The sequence below is a fragment of the Protopterus annectens genome, chromosome 5.part1, assembly GCF_019279795.1.
Source record: "Protopterus annectens isolate FY-2018-M chromosome 5.part1, PAN1.0, whole genome shotgun sequence".
Lineage (NCBI taxonomy): Eukaryota > Metazoa > Chordata > Ceratodontiformes > Protopteridae > Protopterus > Protopterus annectens.
This window is the reverse complement of record NC_056736.1, coordinates 279,153,485-279,176,720: the sequence shown is the minus strand read 5'-3', so window position 1 is coordinate 279,176,720 and position 23,236 is coordinate 279,153,485. Positions and strand designations below refer to the sequence as shown.

The window sequence follows — 23,236 nt, the reverse complement described above, 5'->3', positions numbered from 1 at the left end:
TTCTTCAACTTTTCAGGTTGATTTTCTTTCAGGTTAATCCTATTTCACCTTTACTGGTATCTGTGAAGTGTACTTTGGCCAGTAACTGAATTTTACCCAAAATAACATGTTCGCTAGCCTTTTTTTTTTTTTTTTTCTTTTCACACTGGGAGAGAGAGATGAAATGAATCAGATTAGTGTGCTGCCATCTTGGAAATTCCAGTCACAAGGGCTTTTGAGGACCTATACTAGGTTTTTTATTTTTAAATGCATGTTTACCATTTGATTCAAACCTACATGAGCCACAAAGGTAAGTACTCCTTTTATTTTCTGGATAAATATTAGTGTATTCCTCAGTATGTTGCTAATGTAAACATTCTAACATATCTCTATTCTGGCACAGTTTAAAAGAAATTATTGGAAGACTTCTATGCAATCTTTAAAAAAAACAAAACAAAAAAAACCTCGTTTTCAATAAAGCCAAATTGATTCGGTTAATTTATCATAAAATAGTATAAACTGTAACAAAGTATGCCTCTTGTTAATTTTTTTCATATTCATTTTTTCGTATATGTTGCAGGGAGTGTATATTTAGATGTGCTGGAAACAACTATGCAAATTACCTACCTGAACGCTTTAAAACGGGGGGCAAACCCCCTGCTCTTTAAATATGCAAGATTGCATACAGTGCAAGAAAGAAAAAAAAAATTTTCCTCGCTATATGGAGATCTGTGGTGTCGACCATATGCCAGTCTAACATTTGAAAGTTCGACCATCCAGTATAGACCTTTTAAAATAGTTTATTACTTGTATTTATTGTAATACCTATTGGTAAATGCCCTAACTGTATATTTAGCTTATTTGGGGGGGGGGGGTGTATGATTGCTATATAAAGGTAACCTCAAACACTCGCCATAAGGAAGTAAAGTAAATGGGGAGCGTGGCACTTCTTGCCATGCGAAAGCTGACACATTTGTAGTTGCCTTCCATTGAATACTAAGAAGTACTTGGTTTGTCATCTAATGTAAAATCTGTTTTGCATATAATTATTCAAAAGTCCTAAATATTTCTTAACCCTCTTAGATATGACATAAAATATTTTAAATGTTAATTCATTCATTACTAGGTTAGCTTGCACAAGAGTGAAAGAAACCCACATGTCAATGCCTCTAATTTGCTAAATAAAGGCCAATAATGAATTTTAAATGGATGATCCCCATGCGTAATAAAAGGGCTTCTATATTTACATGCTTAATACTGATTCATAGTTTTGTAACCAGTTTTGTAACCTGTTATGTAATCCTAATATATACTCATTACAAATTACTTTGTTTTTCCTAGGTCTCATTTTCCTTTTATGTTTGAGGATAGCTTAACATGTGTTTTTTTTCATTAAAAAAAATGCTGATAGTAAAATAGCTGCAGGATGATGTGGTTTAGTCTGTCGGATTGTTTATAGTCTTCTAAGCTACAGAAAAAATGTAGCTAGCTTTGCTGTGCTAATACAGAATTTTTTACTGCTATCCTCTCTACAGAAGTATCTCTTGTTTGATTCTCTGCTGGAGTGCCTTCTGTGCTGAGTCTGCATGTCCTCCCCGTGGTCGAATGACGTCTAAAGACATGCAGGTAGGTGCATGCATTAATGGGGGTGCCTTCTTTGAAGGTTTAGTGTCGACCTGGCAACTTGGCACCTTAAAAATCCAGTGCTAATTAGCGGACCAGAGTTCCGCTGTGGCGACCCCTAATCTGGAAAAGCTGAAAGACATCTCTACAAAAATACCCAATGACAAGATTATTTTTATTTTTTTTAAACCTTCCTAGAAGTATTGATATTCAAGTGATCTTAACACACAAAGCATGTGTAACATGTAAATATTGTGTAAAATGAACAGCCACAGTTTTTGTTGAAATTATCAGATGGTTTAAAATCAAATTGTTACTCTGTTCTTTTAAAGCAGCCCACTCATTTTTTTTGTTGTAAATGTTTGATGTATTCCTGCAGAAAGGAAAACAAGGTATTCTCCCCTAAACTGAGTACTTGAAAAGTGGCAAAAGTGGATATTTAAACTGCTTTTAATTTTAGAAGCATCTAATAAACTAACAGGTTTACTGTTAGAAATGTGTGAAAACTATCACTAAAATCTTCAAATCCCGTTCATATTTTGCATCATGATTATTCTTAAGCTTTCTGATTTAAAATTAACATTAAGAAAAAAGTTTAATTTGCAAACGTCATCTAAAACTTCATTTGATGCAGTGCAAATGTGGTAAAGTAGAAATACATTTCAATTCTGTGTTTTACAAAATTAAAACTGTTTGTTAAATCGCAGCCAGATGTATAACAAAGTTTTAGTATTAGTCTTGCATTGCTAGAGAGAAGGTAAAATGTGGAGCCATCACTTGCAAGAAATGAATTCCTATATAAAGTGATATTAGGTACAACGTTTCATAATTCTGGTGCTATTTGTCTTTTATGTATCAATTTTATGTTGCACTACTAAAAAGGTATTAGGATGGTAACTTTGAACTTGCCAGAGGGCTTAAAATGCATACTGTTATGGACTCTGTTACCAATTTGTGGTATTAACTGTAGTATTTCATTTTGCTGCTTATAAAACTTATGCTCATCCATAAAAGCAAGGAGTTCTATTTGCAGTGGAGAAGAGGTTTGCTACCTAAAAAAGAAAATCGGCCAAATTGTGCCTGCAACTGAATGGACTTGTACTCATGGAGAAACCTAAGTACAGTTGAGTGTAAAAGTGGTCTGGGATCACTTTCAGTTCTCTGCCTTGCCATTTGTACTACTTCACCTAGAGTGAAAACAGTGTGTCCAGTTCTAGTTGGCACATTGCACGTTACAAGGTATCAACATTTTTTTTTCCATATTGAGATTACTTTCTGATCTTTGAGTCTTTTTTTTAGTGTCTGGACTCTCAGATCTTGTACAAGCTGGGATTCCAAGATTGTGTTCCTGGGATGTCAGCTAGACACCTCCGTTCAAAGTACTTTTATTCCACAGGGAAAACTATCTTTATATATTACTATGTTTTTTTCACTCACTTTGGTCACTGTGATGGAATACCTCAGGATTTTGGGTCTCTTGGCTTCTATGATTCTCATGACACCACTGTCAAGACTCTACATGACAAAGATAAAGTGGTATCTGAAGTGTTTTTGGTACATCACCAACACCCCTTTCTGTCTCCAAATCCTAGTGCTGGGGTTTATTGGAAGAGAAATCCATTTGGTGGCGACAGATATTCTTACGTTCAGGTCTCCCCTTTTCCCTTCCTGTTCCAAAGCAGTTTGTCACCACAGACACCTCAGAATTGGCTCAGGGGACATTTCCAGGCTGAATAAATGTGCAGGGTATGTGGGACGCCAAGAACAGACACAAGCATATTATTAGAGTTGCATGCCATGATCAAGGCACTCCACCTTCTGCATCATCTTTGGTCCCAGGGACCACTTCAAGTTGTTACAGACAATACCACAGGCATGTAATACATCAAGCGGGCGAAGTAGGTCTTGCTCCCCCTTTGCAGACTAGTCATGTTGGCATGGGGTATAGCTTCACAACACAGTCTCACTCTGCAGGCATCCTGCATCCCATCAGACCAAAACTGTGTGGCAGACGAGCTGAGCAGGACCAGGGCAGACCCTCTGGTCTTCAAAGATTGAGGAATTTCCCTCAATAAATCAAACAGACCTTTTTGCCTCTTCTCTGATCAATCTAGCAAGATTCTGTTCAGGACTCCATGCAAGAAGGCCTAGTAGATGCGTTTTCTTTTCCTTGGATAGGAATGTTTCTGTATGCTTTTCCACCCTTTCAACTAATGTTTGCGGGATTCCTTCTGAATCTTCAGAAGTAACAAATATTGTTGTGGTTTTTTTGGCCCAGGTGACTGTGGTTGTCCCTTCTTTTGGAAATGGCCATGGGCGGTTACCACACACTTCTCAGGCTGGATCTACTCACACAAGAATAGGGGAGTTTGATATGTCTGTCAGTCCATTTCATTTGACTGCCATGCTGATCGAGTCTTTATTCCCTTTAGGCACCTGTTTACTGAGGACATGCAGCAGGTAGTAGTGGAGGCAAGAAAACCTGCTAAGTCGTATATTAAAACAATAAAATGTAGAAACTGAGGCGGCTAAAAGTAAAAACTTTAAACTGTCCGAAGAATTATCGTGAACTGATGTGAAGGCGCTTAGCATTTTATTAAAGTTTTTACTTTTAGCCACCTCAGTTTCTACCTTTTATTTGTTGTATAGTGTGAATAACTATTCTATGGCCTTCTATTTCTATATCAAGATTAATTTATTAGCCATTTCAGCATATCTGCTCATGGATCCTCCTCTTTCAGTGCAGTTTCGTATTTTTTTTGGCAAGTGTTTTTCACAGAGGCCTCCAAGTAAACCAGTGGCCCCCCTTGGGATCTTAATTTTGTGTTTAGAGAAGCTAACGGCTTCTCCATTTTGAAACTGCTAACCTGGCTGCCTTGAGGTTCTTAACATGGAAAACTGTTTTACTGATTGCTCTGACATCTATAAGAAGGGTATCTGAGTTGCATGCTCTTATGACTCTGCCTTATCTCATTTCCCAGAGAGAAGTGTTTGAGAACTAATCCAGTTTTATGCCTAAAGTGGTATCCGTGTTTACACTAAAGTATCCATCTCTTCACCACCTTCATTTTTTTCCTGAACCTAATAATGAGGGGGAGAGTATAATCTATATTTTGTATGTCCACAGCCAACTTGGGTACTATCTTGCCAACTATTTTTCAGGTCTTTGGATTAGTTGTTTCTTGTGAAGATGGACAACCTGTGTCAAGACGCTCAGAACAGAGAAGTTGGAGCTGTCCCTCCAATGCCTATCAAGCAACAAAACCCCATTAAAACTCTTCCAACCCAGAAGCATCTGCAAAATAAATACAGGGACTAAACCTAAATTCCAAAGGCTTTCCCATCCAGACATTTTGGATATAAAGTTTGACTTTTTTTTGTTTACCTTCTTAAACTTTAGATGTTAAAACTCTTGTGAATTTTTTCTGCTTTAATCTATCAAGCACTTAACACTATTAAAATTTAAGGCATTTGTTATAATCTCAACCTTGTCCATGCTAGCTCTTGCTAATTCACTTTAACATGAAACTAGAGTAATGAGTTTGGGAAAAACGTATGTTGAGTTAACTTATTTTCCACTTCTGTCTGTGATGCTACTTTCTAAGCCAGATATATAGCTTGTAGTATATTCAAACCTTTCTGTTCTGGCAGTGCTTGTTGGGTGTGTGTTGGGGGTTGGGTGTGTGTGTTGGGGGTGGGGTGGTATGGGTGTGTTGTGTACACATACCTGTTATATTGACAGATACTTTAAAAAAAATCTAGCAATATTTACATTAAATCTTACCTACATTTTTCTTACAATAGATTGTTGTGGTCTTCAAAATTATTACGCAAGTAAATTCTGTATAGTGTAGTAAAGAATACCTTATGATTTGTATCTGAGTAACAGCACTTTTGGTATAACTGAATTTTGTTTAACGTGAATGTAACTGGCGTTGGCTTTAAGTGCCTTTACATTGAAGTTAATATGATGAGCTTGCTTTAATGCTTCAGTATGAATCATTTGTCTTTTTGTATGTGTTGAGGGTTGCTTATGGTCAAGATCTCCCTTTTCCGGGCTTAGGCATGTGCATTGCAGGTTGTTGAAGCTGGTTTGCTTTCTAAGGTCCTGTTTCTAAAACCATTAAATGGGGAAGTAAGTGGTTTATTTGATAGTTGTTTTGATGAATTAAACAGCTGTCTCCTTTTGATTTGGTACTGGAAGAAGTGGACTATTTTGGTAAATGCAGAGTATTTTGAAGTTGGGAGCAAGAATGAGATCATAATGCTTCACATACAGAAAGTAGAAAAACTAAAAAGGGTGAAAGTCATTTGGAGGCCATAAAGGACTGGCTTGTTTGAAGCTGCGTGAGAGTGAACTGAATAAGTGTACCAGCAATGGACAGCTAGTAGACCTCCTAAGCATTGGTTGTGCAAGATTTCGGACAAGGCAGTTGGAAAGGAGTAGCAATCTGCACTCTGTTGGAATGAAAGGTGGTAAGGCATGAAAATAAAAATCAGGGTCTACTATTCAAGATGGACTTGATGGAATAATTAAGTGGTTGGGTTTTGAAAATATTTCTTGACAGCACTACTGAAGCAGTTGTCATACTTGGAAGACAAATATTGGAAATGGAGTAAAAATATTGAGTTTTTGCAATATTATGAAAACAGTCGTGTGTGACAGCGGCAACCAGGGTGGAACTTTAGTGACTAGAAGACCTGTTATTTGTAGAACTTGATTATTCAGAGTTACCTCTTGCAAAACATGAGCAAGGTTTATATATCAATTAAGCGTGTAGGTGAAGGAGAATTTTTCTTCTGTCTTAAAGGTGATCTGGAATGCTAACAATCGGCAAGTGGCTTTACTCCCGGCCTCACTTTACCTGTGTGCTAACCTTAAACCTGACTGATCCTGCCCCCAACTCTACTTTTTCATTTATGAAAATCCCTTTCTCAAGTGTCACAGTTCAAACAAGTTTGGTCTGAAGTTGCTTTTAAAGGTTTAGGTTAAGAGATTGGAAAACTATTTTCCTTTTGATTACTTTACTTTAGTTTGGTGGGTGGGGTGTGCATCTTTTCATCCCTGCTCTCTGAAGTGCCTGTATCTTTTGTATTGTGCTTTAATGTACTGTTGTATAATTCTACAAGTGTTTTTATTTATATACACATACAAAGAAATAGATGTATATAGAGGGGAAGAGAGATGGGAAGATCTATATAGAGAAGCGTATAGATATTGTATTACCTGTGTGTATGCGAGCTGGTTGTTTGGTCTAACGTTTGGAATAGTAAATGTGGTACACCAGGGTTTTGGAATTTGACCTTCCCCACTATTGTGCAATCTGAATTGAGATTTAGGTAGCTTTTGTTATGGGGGGGCTTTCCTCTTGCAAAACATTTTTTTTTTTTACTTTTGGTCTTCCTAGATTCATAAATTTAGGTTCAATTTTGTTTGACTAAAGGGGTGTGTTATGTATTTGTGGCTGCAACAGTACATTGAATTGCCTTTTCATCAAATCACAAATTACTGAAAAAATTGAAGACTTCATTGAAAGAACATTGTTAAATCACAGTTCATACAAATGTGTAGAAGGCTGTTGAGAAGAATCCCTGATTGTGTGGTTAAGGATCCTGGAAATGCAGAAACTTGTAAGGGAAACTAGTGTAGTCTAGCACAGCATTTGAAATTTGCTAATGCCCCACCCTCTATGATGTACCACCATTTCTAGAAGTTTGCTTGCCAACATATTCCCTGTGTGGTGTTTCTCCAAATTTGTGCGACTTTGGAGTTAGTATAATTAAGGGGATTGGGGGAAGCCAAAGACCACAACATGAGTGGTGCTGCAAGACCTGTCCCCTTGCAACAAGTTTTGAGAAGTATTTGCTGTATAAAAAATGTGATTCTGTGAAGTGCAATACAACAATTCTTAATTACTGATCCTTTCTAATGCAAGAAATGAATTCTGCTTGCTTTGATTTAAAGATTTAAGTTTTTCTTTTGCAGGTAAATCAATGGCTGAACGGGTACTCGTGGTTGGCAGTGGTGGCAGGGAACATGCACTGGCATGGAAACTGGCACAGTCTCCTCATGTCCAACAAGTTTTAGTTGCTCCTGGAAATGCTGGGACTGCCAATAATGGGAATATAACAAATTCTGGTAAAGTTTTGACTTTTTTTTTTTTTACTTCTTGGAAGTAGTTAATTCACCTTTTGAATACTGTTTGCTGTAAATACCTGTTAAAGGAGTGCTTGTATGAGTGGGAATCTTTTACTGCAGATTTTGTTACTGATTTTCCTTTTGTGTTCTGCTTCACTGAGAAGCTTGATTTAGCTTTTGCTTGTGGTAATTGAACTGAATATGGCTATGCAAAAGCAATTGTTGCTAGTCTGGTACAAGGCTAGAGAATAAAATTGACACAAGGTACTGACATGGGACAGCACAGAGGAGCAAAGCATTGTAGTCTGATTGCAGTAGCCATCTGCTGCTTTTTGTTAATCCTGTGCTGGCAGTATTGGCTAGCTGGAACTTTCTAAATTGTCATTGGTGAATATCAAAATGAAGATGCTTGTATTACAAATGTCATGTTTATCAAACTGCTCTGTACAGATGTAATGTTTGTAAAAGTGCTGTCTTTAAAATGTGCTCACAGTGTGCCCTACTGGAAGAGAACAGAAATGTACATGAAGTATTGTAACTGTGTATATTTTATCAGTGGAAACTGGGATACAAGAGGTTAATCTCAGTCTAGTAAAATTTAGAAAAATATATTAAATTACTTCATAAGACGTAATAGAGGCTACCTCCTAAAGTTTTACATGCACCTAGAGAGACTGTGCTAGGAAGCTTTCTGTATTGCCCTTGGAGTGAACTAATTCTTACTTTTTGAAGCATGAAAGAATACAATTCTTTAGGACTTGCAGCATCCGCCAAAGATTTGCGGAAAAGCCCTTGTCTGTATATATTTACAGGTAGATGCTAAATGCTGCCAGCTTCCAGCAATGGAGGCTTTGCCTGGGAACTAGTCACATGACCAGAAATTAAATCCTCTACAATTCCTGACTGTAAGAGTTGCTGTTCCCTAGAAACTTACTTCGTTAGAGCAAGGCAGATGTGGTGAATGGTTCTGGTCAGGTCCATTCAATAAAGGATATTGTAGAGGATTTAAGGTATCAAAGCAGTAATATTTTAGATATTAATTTGAGATGTCTTAGTGAGACCGAGCATTCTGTATTTGGTCTTGGACCTGACCAGAACCATTCACCACATCTGCCTTGCTCTAACGAAGTAAGTTTCTAGGGAACAGCAACTCTCTTACAGTCAGGAATTTAATAAAGCTTAGTTTAGATGTTTTGTCTGTGTGTGTCTGGCTAAGGACTCCACTCTACAGCTGTGCCAATGGGGAGTCTTATTGGGGATCTGGAGAAAGAGGTAGAAACCAGCCCCTGGCTGACTGTGGACACTGTGCTCTTAAGGGAAATTGCAATTGATGCAGAGAGCTGTGTCTAGAAATACTGTGTACCGGTCATCCTCTGTGAATGTTCCCCACTGCTGCTAGTGGAGAAGATTGAGACTCCTTGATTACTGGTCCAGTGGGGTTCCTCACAAACATCATCCGTGCCTGTAAAGCACTCATGTTTTTGGTCTGAAAAGACCAAAACCTTTGTCCAGTGTTAAACATTGCCAGTAGCTTATCACTATAGGTATTTATTGTCCTATCCAGTTATCCATCTTTCTAAAGGTAGTACTGCTGCATCCATTAAAGATGTTTTTAATGGTTACTAGGTATTCAGCTGAGTAGCCTGATCTTTGTTTCACTGTTGCAGTCATCACACTTGGGTTATCTGCCTGCAGGTAGCCCTCAGTCGGCCCGAATACCAGTGTCTTGGGATTTCTGCTTCGGATGCTGTCACCTCCTCCATGACGTCAGGGGTATAAAACACGCAGCAGATGCCATTGCAGCAGTCTTTCTTGCCATGGAGGAGCCCGAAGCAGTTGGCAAGTGCTGGTCGGCTGCTACCTGAAATTCAGGTTTTTCGAATTTCAAACCTGAATTCTTCTAAAAGCCAAGGACCCCGTTGGGGATCCTTTTTTCTTGCTCTAACAGATGTCAGAAAAAGTTAACCATTGTCTTGCCTGTGGAAAGCAAATACCTCCCAGAGATTTCATTCTTACTGAGTTACCTGTTTAGGCCCAGAGCACGACGTCCCTTGTTGGCGATTTTGTGCCTTGTTTTAATCTTTGTCTCAATTTTTTCACGCTCGTTCTTTGTATTCAGAAATGGCGCTAAGCCATCCGACTAACAATCTTCCAAAAAAATGTAAAGATAAAGACTGACTGCATAGGTCCAAAACTGCCGACACTTCCTTTGAGTGAGGCGCCTTTGCAGCCCCTGATACCTGCGTCTACAGATTTGCAGGCCTCTGCTGAGACCCATTTGGAGTCCAGTATGCCGCGAGATGCTTCTTAGACCATGGAACCTGCAGACGTCTCTACCTTGTATGGGTCTGGAGCTGCTGTGCAGGCACCTGCTTCTGTGGGTGTATTCGACCTACAGATGCTCGTATTAAACCAACTTCATTTTTAGCTAAAACCTGCGAGTTTCTCAGGCCCAGAGTTTACACTACACCTATTAAACAGACTACCAAAGCACATGCTCAAGCTCCCATGCCACAAACACAAATGCTTAGAATGGCTGAAGACCTTATTACTCTAGGGGAAGCCAGCCTTCCCCTGATAAGACAAATAATTGAATTTCCTTCTGATTCCACAGACCTGGAGTCCAGTGACTCTGACCCTTCTGATTACCAGGACATACCCTTATCAACCTATGAGGATTCTGAGGAATCCATTCCCCCTGCCTCCCCTAGAGGATTTTTCTTTTGGTGAAACCTTGCATTCTTTAAGAGAGCATTTCTGTTGGGAATGCCAGGACTATCCTCAGTCCAAAAAGAGACAGAATTTTTAGATTTGCCTCAGCACAGGCCTCTAGCTATACCCACTGTCCTGGATATTGTAGAGGATTTAATGGAATCCAGTCTTACTCCTGACCTAGAAAACCTGACCGGTACTACAGAGTACCCGACTCTCTCAAATTTCTCTGAATCCTACTGCGAAATCAGAGACCATATCCCAGGGACCTAAAGGTATTCAGGCTACTACAGCCAAAAACCCTACCCCTTCAGACAGGGATTCAAGAGCTTTAGATGTATGGGGTTATGTCTTTTCGGCTTTTCCCAGTTAGGGGTCACCACAGCGGAACTCCAGTCCACTAATGATTGGTAGTTGAGTTTTACGTGCCGGGTTACCAGCCCTGACACAACCTTCAACGAAGGTGCACCCATTCACGCATGTCTCCACGCAGAAGACGCTGTAGCCGAGAATCTAACCGAACAGCGTCTTACTGCGAGGCGACACTACTGCAGCACCACCACCGTGGGTTTTGGATATATGGGGTAAGAAGGGTGGGGTAAGAAGGGTATATTCCTCTGCAATTCTTGCCATCAGGGCTTTGAGTTGCCAGTTTCTCATGTTGGAAGTACCAGCAACATATTCTGGTACTAATTAAACAAAAAATGGTGTTACTTCCAGATTGTGCAGAAAATAAAGATTTACAAGAGTTAATGCATTCTGCAAACCAAGTGAGTAAACATACTTTGCAGTGTGATTTTTATGCCTCAGAAGCATCTTGCAGGGCTACAGTTACTGGGTCTGTACTGAGAAGGCATGCTTGACTGAAGGAACAAATCTTGCCGACCATGCCAAAGCAAAATTTCTAGATGCTCCATTAAATCAGGACCGTTTGGCACCAAAGCAGAAGTAGTTTTTAAAAAGAGGGAGGAAAAAGCTAGATCTATGCAAACTGTCAAAAGATTTCTTACAGGTGCAGCCACCTAGATTCAGTAGGTATTGGCCTTCTAAAAACTGGTAGTTTCCAGTCCATCCCAGACCTCGGTCTAAACCCAGGGGGAACAGACCACCAAGGCTACAGTCTCAGGGTATGCAGAGATTTAAACAGTGGAGTGCCCCCATCTCAAAAACGGGGAGTGGTAAGCCACTCCCTTGTGGAAAAAGTTCACAATGACTTGTCAATTATCCTTCCCAGCCATGCAAAAGTACTTGCACCCCTAGGAGGAAAACTTGCCCTTCATGCAAAAAACTGGATGTTCATTACTCAGGACTGATGGGTTCTAAACATTGTAACCCAGGGATACAGATTCTACTTCCACTCACTGCCAACCCCAAGCGGGTTGCCAGACCTTCCTTAAAACCAGTGGGCAGAGGCTCAAAAGCAAGTACTTTCCCTTCTCAATATCAGGACTATTCAACTTGTTCCAGTAGAACAAAGGGGAAAGGGTTTCTACTCCAGACTGTTCCTGGTGTCCAGAAAAGAGGGGTCTTGGTGCACTATCCTGAATCTATCAATTCTGAACACTTTTCTGGTTTTCCCAAAATTCAAAATGCTTACACTGCAACAGCTTCTCACTGTGCTAGCCAGGGATGCCTGGTTAGCCACCCTAGACTTAAAGCTTATCTGCACATCCCCATAAGGGAGTCTTGCAGGAAATATCTACGTTTCAGGGTAGGCTCTTTGCACTGTCAGGTCTCTGCATTTCACTTTAGCTTATCTACTGCACCCAGAGTATTCACAAAGTGCCTGGCTCCAGCCATTGCATACTACAGGCAGAGAAATATTCACATTTACCCATACTTGGACGATTGCCTGATTTAGGCTGACAGTCAAGAATTGCTACTTCAGCACCTGGCATTTGTAAAAGGACTCCTAACTTCACTGAGGTATACCATCAATGAAAAGAAATCACAACTGGTGCCCAGTCAAAAAATTGTATTCCTGGGAGCAAGCTTGAACACAACTTCCCAGATGGCATTCCTCACTCCAAAAAAGCAGGTCTATTTGACAGACTACTTCAAACCAATTGCCACCAAAACCCAGCTATCTGCAAGGAAAATATTGCAAGCCCTAGGGTTCATGGCCTCATACATTCTGCTAATTCCATATGCAAGACTGCATATGAGGAAACTTCAGTGGTACTTAAAATGTCTCTGGTGTCAACTTTCTCAAGACCTGGAAACTGTGATTCCCATCATACCTTGTCTAAGGGCAGAGTACCTTTGGTGGGCAGAAGCATGCAACCACAACAAGAGACTCCCTTTCACTCAACCCCTCACTGCCCATACCCTGACAACAGACGCATCAGACTATGCATGGGGATTCGCATGACAGGCAAGTGCATTCAAGGCAAATGTAGCCCAGGACAAATTCTCCTGCATATAAATCAGAGATGCTAGCTGTACAGAACACTTGACAGTCTTCAAATACCTTATCCTTCCAGGACAGCTCCTGATAAAGACAGACAAACGCCAAAGTTATGTGGTACATAAACAAACAAGCAAGGGAGAACTCGTTCTAACCCACTCTGCAGCTTAGTCATGGCCCTGTGGAACACAGCCTTGAGCAACCAAGTGCACCTACAAGCTGAATTCCTGCCAGGCAAACAAAATTCACTGGCAGACGACTTGAGCAGAAATTTACTGGACCCACACGAGTGGAAACTGGAACCCAACTCGTTCACACTTCTAATCCAGAGGCGGGGGACACCGGAGGTGGACCTTTTTTGCCCCCCCCCCCCAAAACCACCAATTGAGCAAATTTTGCAGCAGGAACCCTCGAGCAGGGCCTGGAATGTGGATGTCCTATCCTTCACATGAGAACCTCTCCATTTATGCCTTTCCTCTGCCCCTTCTCTCAAAAGTACTAAAGATCAAACTGGACAGACCAAGGGCAATCCTTATTGCCAGACTGGCCATGCCAGCACTGGTACCCACTCCTGCGCAGTCTGACAGCAGTGCCATCCTGGCACCTACATCACACACTCCCTGCTGTCTCGGCAGGAGGGACAGATTTTGCATCCACAGCTGAAAACCCTAAACCTTGCAGCCTGGCTTATCCCCTGAATACACCACCAGTAACCTCCGCAAACAGGTGCTGGATGTCCTCCTTGAGGCCAGAAGGCCTAGTACTAAGAAATCCTATGCTGAAAAGTGGAAAAGATATTGCTCTTGGAGTCTGTCTCAAGGAAAGGACACGGCCATGCCCACCTTGCCTCGTATCCTTGATTACCTAGCAGAGCTGCTCCACAGAGGCCTATCCTTCTCATCCATTGATTCATGCCTCTGCCATCTCAACTCCTTATAATACTGAGCCACCTCTCTTTTCTCACCCTGTCAAACAGATACTGAGAGGGGGTAACAATTTAAGGCCCCCTAGGAGAGCTCCCACCCCTGTTTAGGACCTTAACTTTGAACTTGAAAAGCTCACCATCCCTCTCTTGAACCTGCTACTTCAGCAGAGTTAAAATTCCTCTCTTGGAAAACAGCCTTGCTTCTAGCCATTACTTCAGCAAGAAGCGTCTGAGTTGCAGGCACTAATGGCTGTGGAACCCTTCATTGTTTTCCATGCTGAAAGGGTTTCCCTCCTGACTAGTCTGTCCTTTATGCCCAAGGTGGTATCCAGAGTGGCTCTAAACCAATCCATTCATTTTCCAACCTTCTTCCTTAATCCTCAGAATAAAGGGAAAAGGATCCTGCTTGGACGTGCACAGACAGCTCAGGTTCTACCTTGACAGGACTAAACCTTTCAGAAAATCTGACCAGCTGCTAGTCAGCTTTGCTACAGGGGCAGAAGGCAAGGCCATTTCAAAATGAGCCATTTCCAAATGAATAGCTCACTGCATCCATTTCTGTTAAAGTACCATGGAAAACCTACCCCACAGGGGATCGGAGCACATTCCACTAGGGCTACTAAACCTCTACAGCATTTCTCAGGAGAGTCCCTCCCACGGACATCCTGGAGTTCTCTACACACATTCACCAAACATTATCACTTAAATCCAGAGCTGGATTTGCTACAGCAGTCTTACAAGGCCTGCTAGCCAGCCCTAACACTTCTTGACTGCCTCCACCCTTCCTCAGCTTTGGGAATCTACCTCAAGCGTGATGACTGCAACAGTGAATACACTCAAACATCTACATTTATGATAAGTGTACACAACTGTACTTTCTATGCTGTGAGCTGCAGAAGTCTAGTCACTTTTGACAAAATGTGTATTAAATCTTTCCCTTACGGATTATTTTGTCCAATTTTATTGATTTTAGCTACATCAGTATGAGAAGAGATTTTGCCACTAGGGATGACTGCAAGTAGGAGTATTGAAAATAGGCAAGAGGGGCTGGAATTGACTAGGGGAAAAAAACCTGTCAAAGGAAACTATTGTCAACAAATAACTTCAGTAGCAAAGGTAATAGTGGGATGAGGCCAAGATGACTGTTGGATTGTAGGCTAGAAACTGCCTTCCCTACAAGGGCTTTATTTGATCTCTGACTGCAGGCTAAGAGAAAGGGGTAGAGGAATTTTAAGTGAAAGACTTGTTCTGGTAGAGGTTTTAGTTGAATCTGGAACAGAAGCAGCTGTTAAAGGGATTTTAGGGCATATAACGTATTTCATAACTAAGAATCAGAGGAGGTTATAAACAATTGGGAAGAGAGACCGGGTAAGCAATTTACAGGAAAACAATGGGAAGACTTTTCTGGCTACCAAGTATTCAGCCAATTCCAGAAGGTTTTGCACAGGTATTTTTATACCCCAAGTAGACCCCCAAATTATTTTTCCTTGGGTAGATAGCAAAGGTTGGAGGTGTGATGGAGGTAACTGGGATCATAAGCTTTTGGAGTCCGAGTTGGTGGATTTTAAAATGCCAGAGTACTCTGTTGGAAATATTGGCTGAGCAAATGGCTGTGAATAAAATAAATGAGCTAGGGTACAGAATCTGAATTGTCTAGACATAGGCTGATTTTTGGCAGCCAAATTGCTATAAAATGGGTCTATACCTACTGTATTTGAACTGCTGTTTCATAAAAGAGAGAGAAGAGCTGGAAGAGAGGGATCTTTAGAGGAGTGAATCGTATAGAAGTAAACTGAAATTGTGTGAACAACACATGCATAATGAAAAGTAAGGTTTAAGGGAAGGCAGAAATTCAGCAATTTTGTATAATGTTGGGCTGGTAGTAGTAAAAACATGTCATGGATATTAAATTTGATTGAAAAAAATGTTAAAGTTGTCTTTCTTTTAATGTATGTGTGCTATGTCCGAAGTGATTTAAAACAAAAATATCAATTTTTACATGAGGTAAAGGTTGCAAGCTTAGATTTCCAGAATTCTGATCTGCAGAAAACCTAGTTTTTTTTTTTTTAACAGGTGGAGTGAATATTACATATTTTATTGCACCAAGAGGAGTCGTGGACTTTTTCTAAGTGCTTTGGTTTTGTTTGAGTCCATTTTTACTGTTGAAGCATTGTAGCCCAGTTCGTTTGTTTAATTTACAGACCTAGGAATCCAGAAACCTAGGATTCCTTTTGTAGCTTAGAAAAATTGCATTAACATTGTAGCACACAAGTAATTCTTCTGATATCATTTAGAGGCAATAGTCCTGGATGGTCTTCAAAATTGCATTTCACAAGCCTGTACTAAATCACCAGGATGGTAAACTTGCCAAGTCAGTGGCTGGGAACTCTGACAGCACACTCTTAGCAGTGATATTTTAAAACTGATAGAGCAGGTTGTTTTCTCCTGATTTTATTTCATTTGGTGGATGTCCTTCAAGGATGCATCTGCAGTCATAACATATGGGTTGTCCTGCCTCAGGCAGCCCTTCGGTCGGCCGGATTCCAAAGTCTGGGTCTGGCCTCGGCTGATGTCGCACTTTCCCGACATCAGAGTGTCTGGGGTATAAAAGCATCAGCCGACGCCATTTTCCTCAGTCTTTCTTGCCGCGCGGTGCCCGAAGCAGAAGCTGTTCGCAAGTGCCGGTCGGTCAGATCCAGAGATTTCAGCTACCGAAGACTTCGAAAAAAGCTAAGTACCCCGTTGGGGACTCTTTCTTGCCTCAGCCGATGTCAGACAAAGTAAATAATTGTTTAACTTGTGGGAAACAAATACCTCAAGGATTTCAATTCTTACTGCCTTCCTTGCTTAGGCCCAGACCACAACGTATCAGCTTGTTTAGCCTGTGCCTCCTTCAACCGACCGACTCTTGGGTGTCGGTCGGAGTTTGCAGAGGAGTTTTTTGGAACCGCTTTTGCTTATAGAATGCCATCTGAGACTCCGACTTCGCATATGGTCAAAAAACGCAAGGAAAAGGACCGACACTCGTGGCCCGCGGTTTCGGCTGAAACCACGGCTAGGCCTACCGCGAGTGTCTCTGTTTCGGCTGAAACAGAGTCCACGGCTATTCCTACTACGGAAACCATACCTCCGACCACAGAGGCCCCAGCTAAGTCGGCTTCAGAACTCCCTACCAAAGCTAGTGTTCAGAATTTGTCCGACACCATACCTTTGGACATTTCTACCCCTGCACGTGGGGCAGCTAGGCCCCCAGCTTCTATGTCTATTAAGGCCTTCTCCAGGGCTAAAGCTGCCAAACTTTCAAAAGCTTTGCCTGCCAAATCTACATCCCAGAGGCCTTCCTCTAGTTCTCAGATCCTCAGTCTTGCTGAGGACCTTATCTCCTTAATTAGGGGTTCCCAACCTCACCCAGACAGGGCCTCCCAACCTCCTCCAGACAAAAGGCCCAGGACTGACCCCTCTGAACCTCACTCCTCAGATTACTCCACTGATGGATCTGATTTGTCAGACCACCAGGAAGGGGCCTACTCGCCTTATGAGGATTCAGATGCAGAAGAATCTATCCCTTCGCCCCCCCGAAGAATTTTCCTTTGGGGAGACTTTACACTCCATGAGAGAACACTTTCAATGGCAGGGTCAGGATTTCTCTAATTCTAGAAAAAGATTAAGTACCTTTTTGCATTTGCCCCAGCATAGGCCCTTAGCTATACCTCCGGTTCTAGCTGTAATTGATGATGTGTACAATGATGTCAGTACTGCACCTGATTCTCTTCCTCCGGCCCCGCCAAACCTGACAGATATTACAGGGTCCCGGATTCTCACTTCCACCTGTATAAAGCCCATGCTGCAGACCCATAAACTATTTCTCAGGGCCCTAAAGGGGTTGCAGCCGCTACTGCCAAAAATCCCCTACCCTCTGAAAGAGAGTCTAGAGCATTAGAGAGATGGGGAAAAAAGGTTTATACATCTGCTACTCTTTCTGCCAGGGCATTAAACTGTCAATTCCATATGATACAGTACCAAGAATCTTTGTTAGATCAGCTAAATAAGAAACTTTCTTCTCCTGAACCTTTAGACCGTAAATCCCTTCAGGATTTGGTACACAACTCACAACAGGTCAGAAATCATTTCTTAAAATGTGGCTATGATGCACTGGAGGCTTCATTTAGATCAGCTATGACTTGGGGCAGTAATTCGTAGGCATGCCTGGCTGAAGGAGCAATCTTTGCCAGACCATGTCAAGGCTAAACTCCTCGATGCTCCAATGGAGAAACAACATTTATTTGGCTCCCCTGCACAGGAGATTCTAAAGAAGGTTGAAGAAAAAGCAAAATCTGTGCAAACAGTTAGATTTCCTGCAAGTTCAACCTCCGAGGCTCAGCAGAAACTGGCCTACAAAGAATTGGTCCTTTCCAGACTCCTCCAGAGCACAGAGAGACAGAAACAGGCGCCCTGGAGGCAGAGGTCAATCCAAGGGCCCCTACAGAGGCCGTCAGTGGCAGCCTGCCAACCAGAGGAGTAGTGCAACAGCTACAACTACTACCACTACTACAGGACAGACCCAATGACTTGACTCTGATTCCGCCTACCAGGGATCAACTGGAAGCACCCTTGGGCGGAAAGCTGGCTTTATTCTCAAAAAAGGTTTTGTTAAAAAAGGGAAATCCATGCTGAAAAGGGAAAGGGTTTCCTTAACCTTTCCAAAAAGGCCGGTGAAAAACCCCCCAAATCCGAAAGGCAGAGGTTTTAAGACCAAATCCTTTTTAAATAAATTAAAAAATTCCATCCCGGCCAAAATTTCCCCAATTTTCCTTTAAAAAAAGAAACCTCCTTTTCTCCCCCTGTCCGATAACAAAGGGGGGGCCCAAAATTTAAAAAGGCCCCTAAGAATTTCCCCCCTGGGGCCTTCTTTAAACTTGAAAAGGGGGCTACCTCCCTCCCTTAAACCGATTGCAAAAGAAAATTTTCCTTCTTGGAAAACCACCCTTCCCCTTTCCCATTATTTCCCCCAAAAATTTATTCAGGAAAGGGCCTGGGAATTCAGTTTTTCCTGCGAAAAATTTCCCTCCGGGACACTGCCTTTTAACCCCAAGGGGACCAAAAAATTTGGTTAAAAATTCCATCCATTTCCAAAAACCTTTTCCTAAATCCTCAAAAATAAAAAAGGATCCTTTTTTGGGGGCGTTGGCACAACACTCAGGGTTTCTCCAAAAGGGAAAAAAAAAACCTTTTCCAGAAAATCTGCCCGGGAAAAAATCAGCTTTGCAAGGGCCAAAAAAGGCCCCTTTAAAAATGGCACCTGCATAATTTTTTAAAGACCTTTGGAAAAAACCCTTCCCCCAAAGGGGATGGCCAAAACCACAGGGCTAAAACCTTAAAACATTTCCTTAAAAGGAACCCTTTTCCCAGGGCCACCCCGGGGGGTTCCTTTCCACAAACCAAAAAACAAATCCCAGGACCCCTGGAAAAGGGGGGGCACACAGGCTTACCAAGGGCCCTTTGGCCTGGGGCCAAGCCCTAAAAAAAAATTCTTAAACTGCCCCCACCCTTCCCCCACGGGCACCTTTTAAGGACGCAAAAAGGTTGGGAATAAACCAAACTTTCCTCCCCTTTAGGGGATGGTAAAACTGTAACCTATCCCTTAAACTCAAACCCAATCACCTTTGCCCAAAAGGAAAATCCTTTCCCTTTAAAGGAAAAAGGGTCCAATTTTATTGTTTTAGTTTTAAAAATCAAAAAAAGGGGGAAGAAAATTTTCCCCCCACTAAAAACAAAAAAGTAAGGAAATTTTAAAAAGGGCCGGAGGGGGGGAAATTTTTTTAGGGAAAAAACCCTTTAAAGGGAAACCCCCCTTATTGTTAAAAAATTTAACTTCAGGGGGGCAAAAAGGTAATAGTAGAGGCCAAGAAACTTGGTTGGTTTTGGGAAAGGCTAGAAAATTTGGCCTTTCCCCGGGGGCCCTTTTTTAAAAACTTTGCCCCTGCACCCAAGAAAAAGGGGAAAGGGAAAAATTTTAAAAAACCCTTTTTCTGGGGTAAAAGGTTTTATTGGGAACTGGAAAAAGGAAGAAAACTGTTAAAGGGAAAAATTTTAGGGCAATAAACCGATTTCATAAACCTAAAAGGAATCAGAAAAAATTTTAAAAAATTTGGGAAAAGACCGGTTAAGCAATTTCGGGAAAAAAATTTGGGAAAACCCCCTTTTCTGGCACCTTTCAGAAAATTTTCGAATTTTTAAAAAATTTTTTAAACCCCAAAGGGAAACCCCCCTTACCTTTGGGGTTTAAAAATTTGTGTGGAAAACGGGGAATTCCTTTTTTGGAGTCGGGGTTTTTATTTTAAAATCCCAATTCCTTTGGAAATATTCAGCAAAAGGTTTAAATTAAAATTTAAATGGCGGGGTACAGTTTTTTAATTTCCCAAATAGGTGTTTTGGAACCAAAATTCTTTAAAAGGGGTTTCTATACCTTTAACCGTTTTTCCCCCCTCTTTTTCCCCCAAAAAGAAAGGGGAAAAATTTTTTAAGGAAATTAACGTATAGGAAGAAAAAAACCTGAAATTTTGTGAAAAACCCTTGCAAAAAGTTTTAAAAGAAATTTAAAAAGGGAAGGAAAATTCACTTTTGTATTTTTGGGCAGTTTAAAAATTCAGGTATTAAAGGGAAAAAATTTTAAAGGGGGGTTTTTCCCTTTTAAATGTATTGGGTTTGTAAATAATTTCCAAAAATTAAAATTTTTCCCTATGGGTAAGCGGGTTTTGAACTGACCCTGCGGGGAAAACCCATTTTTTTTTTCCCGGGTTGGAGGGGTTTTTCCCCCATATTTTATTGCACCAAAAAGGAAATGGACTTTTTCCTAAAAGTGTTTGGTTTTGGGTTTGGGGTTCCATTTTCTTTTGGTTTTTCCCGGGGTTTTTTTTTTAAATTTTACAGCCGGGGGGAACCCAAAATGGGATTTTTTTTTTAATTAGAAAAATTTTTGAAAATTTTAACTTTTAGCAACCAAAATTTTCCTTCCCTGAATCATTTGGGGAAAAAAACCGGGAAAAATGGCCCCTTTTTTTTTCCCCCAAGCCGGGCTAAATCACCAGGAGGGAAATTTTGGAACCCGGGCCGGGAACTCCTGACGGGAAAACCCTTTTAGCCAGTGATATTTTAAAACTTTTTAGGAGGTTGTTTTTTTCCTATTTTTTTCTTTGGGGACCTTTGGGGTTTCATTCGGGTCTTCTTGGGGTTGGCCTGGGGGCCCCCCTTAAAGGCTTCCCTGGGTTTGTTTCCCTTTCCCAATCAAGGGGGGGTTTAAAAAACTTTCGGCCCGGAATTTTCCTGTTTTCTGGCCCCAGTGGGTTCCCTTTAGGAAAACCAAAATTTTTTTTCCCGGGAAAATTTTTCCAAAATTTTGGGGAAATTTAAATTTTAATTTTAAAATCCAAATTTAACCAAAATGTTTCCCCCTATGAAAATTAAAAATTTGGGAAATAAAAGGGGGGGGAAGGGGGTGTTTGCTCAGTCATCCTAAAATTTTCTTTTTTAAAAGGTCAAACTGATAGGGCCCTTCGGATGTTTTCTGTTTTTCTTTTAAATGGGGGAAAAAAATTTTACCCAATTGGGGAAAAGGAAAACTAAGAGTTTTTTTGGTGTGTTAAATTGAAATCTGCAGTTGAAACCCCTTTCTTTTTTCCTTTTAAGTGGTAGTTTTTTAAAGGCTTTGGCAAAGATGCCAGGGGGTTTTTTCAAGTGCTTTTAAAATTTTTCCTTGGGAAAAACCTTTTAAAACCCCAAATTCTTTCTTTGTAAAAAAAGGCTTTATTTTTTCGGGAACTTCCCCCAAAACCCCAATTCCATAAGTTGCTCAATTACTACCTTCCCGTAAACCTCTCATCCTCTCCTGAAGTCAGCATATTTACAACAAATTTGATATTTCTTTGTAATTTTCTCCTTCCCTTTTTCTAAAGATCCCACCTTCAAATGTATCATCTTTGCAATATTCAGTACTTCAATTAAAAGGGCTTTTTTTGGGGCAGCAAATGGCATTAAGCTTAGTAAGGCCTTACTGTGTCTTGACACGAAATCTGCTACAATTTAAAAGAATCATTTCCTTGGTTGCAATCTTTGCTCCCCCGAACATTTCTGACAAAGTCCTCTGTAGTGAGTTTAAGATCAGAGAACTTTATTTACTTTATTGCATTTATTAATCGGGAAAGTCCACTGGGCCAAAAAGAGCCCCTTTTCAGTGGAGGCCCGTGGAGAAAAGCTCTGCAAAGGTGCATACAATTAGAGTAAAATCACTTGGATAGAAAAACAAGATTGTACCAGTACAGTTGCATTGCATGAGAATGGTAAATAGAAGCAATGGTTGTAAGAAGAAAATACAATCCTTGACATATAAAAATAGTACAATTGTATTGCATGACTTTGTGTAATAGAAGCAACAGTGCTGGAGTAAAGAAATTCATTGACCTGTGCAAGTAAAGACTGACATAATGTCTGAAGATGTTTATGAATGCTGTTTACATTGGGGCATAGGGTGAGATCAAGTACACAAAGTAATACTCCAGGTGTGTAGCTGTGAGGAGATTAAGCACAGAGCAAAAGATAGAAGGGGAATACAAGTGGGGATGTAGGCTAGGCCCGATGAAAATGACAGGGAGGAGGATGGAAATTGTGATAGGTTTGCATTGTACAAGTGCTGTACCTCTATCTGGTGGATATCCTCTATCAACAGTCTTTACAACAAAAGAAAAACTGTTGTCCAAGGGTAAAAAGGCACAAATTCCTAATTGGAAAAACACCCTCCTTAGCCTCAACAAGCAAATTAGATTGCTTGTGAAAATTTCCAAAGCCAATTATGAACTGAAACTAGCCTCCGAAACCACAAAGCCTTCAGTTACATCAGGAACCTCCATGGCAAAGCCCAGGTTTGTTCTGAATTGGTACTTAATGGTACCACTTAAACTGATCCTGTTGACTTGGCCAACCTGCTAGCAGATGGGTTCAGCCCAAAGGTTACCCCCCCCCCACACACAAAGGCCCATTCAGCATCCCCAATACTTGTCCTGCACTTCACATTGCCATAAGTCAAGTGTTAAAGGCCCTGTCCAAGGCAAAGAGCACAACTTTCATGGGATCTGATAGTATCCCTGACCATTTTCTGCACCATCTCCAGCAAGAACTAGCTTTGCCATTGAGCACCCTATTTAACCACAGCCTAAGTACAGGCTTCATTCAAGCAGAGTGGAGAAATGCCATTATCCCCTTGCACAAAGGTGGTGCCACTACTGACTATGGAAACTCACCCATTAGCTTAAGTTTAATCTGTAAAGTTATGGTATTACGGATCTCATAAACAAGGACATGGGCACTGTCCAAGCACTTGACCCCACCCAGTTCAGATTTGTCTGGGGCAGATATTGCCGGTTGAACCTGGTTGACTGAGACTTGTCTCCAAGGCCCT

The 23,236-nt window shown here is 41.0% G+C and overlaps 1 protein-coding gene across 1 annotated transcript in view; it reads left to right on the top strand.

Moving 5' to 3' along the window:
• The window catches only part of GART (phosphoribosylglycinamide formyltransferase, phosphoribosylglycinamide synthetase, phosphoribosylaminoimidazole synthetase), a 1,783,038-nt gene that overhangs the window by 196,924 nt on the left and 1,562,878 nt on the right, over positions 1–23,236 (top strand). Inside the window, exon 2 of the mRNA XM_044072949.1 lies at positions 7,589–7,741. Coding sequence (XP_043928884.1) covers positions 7,597–7,741 — 145 coding nt within the window. The 5' untranslated portion in view covers positions 7,589–7,596. The remainder of the gene's footprint in view (positions 1–7,588; positions 7,742–23,236) is intronic.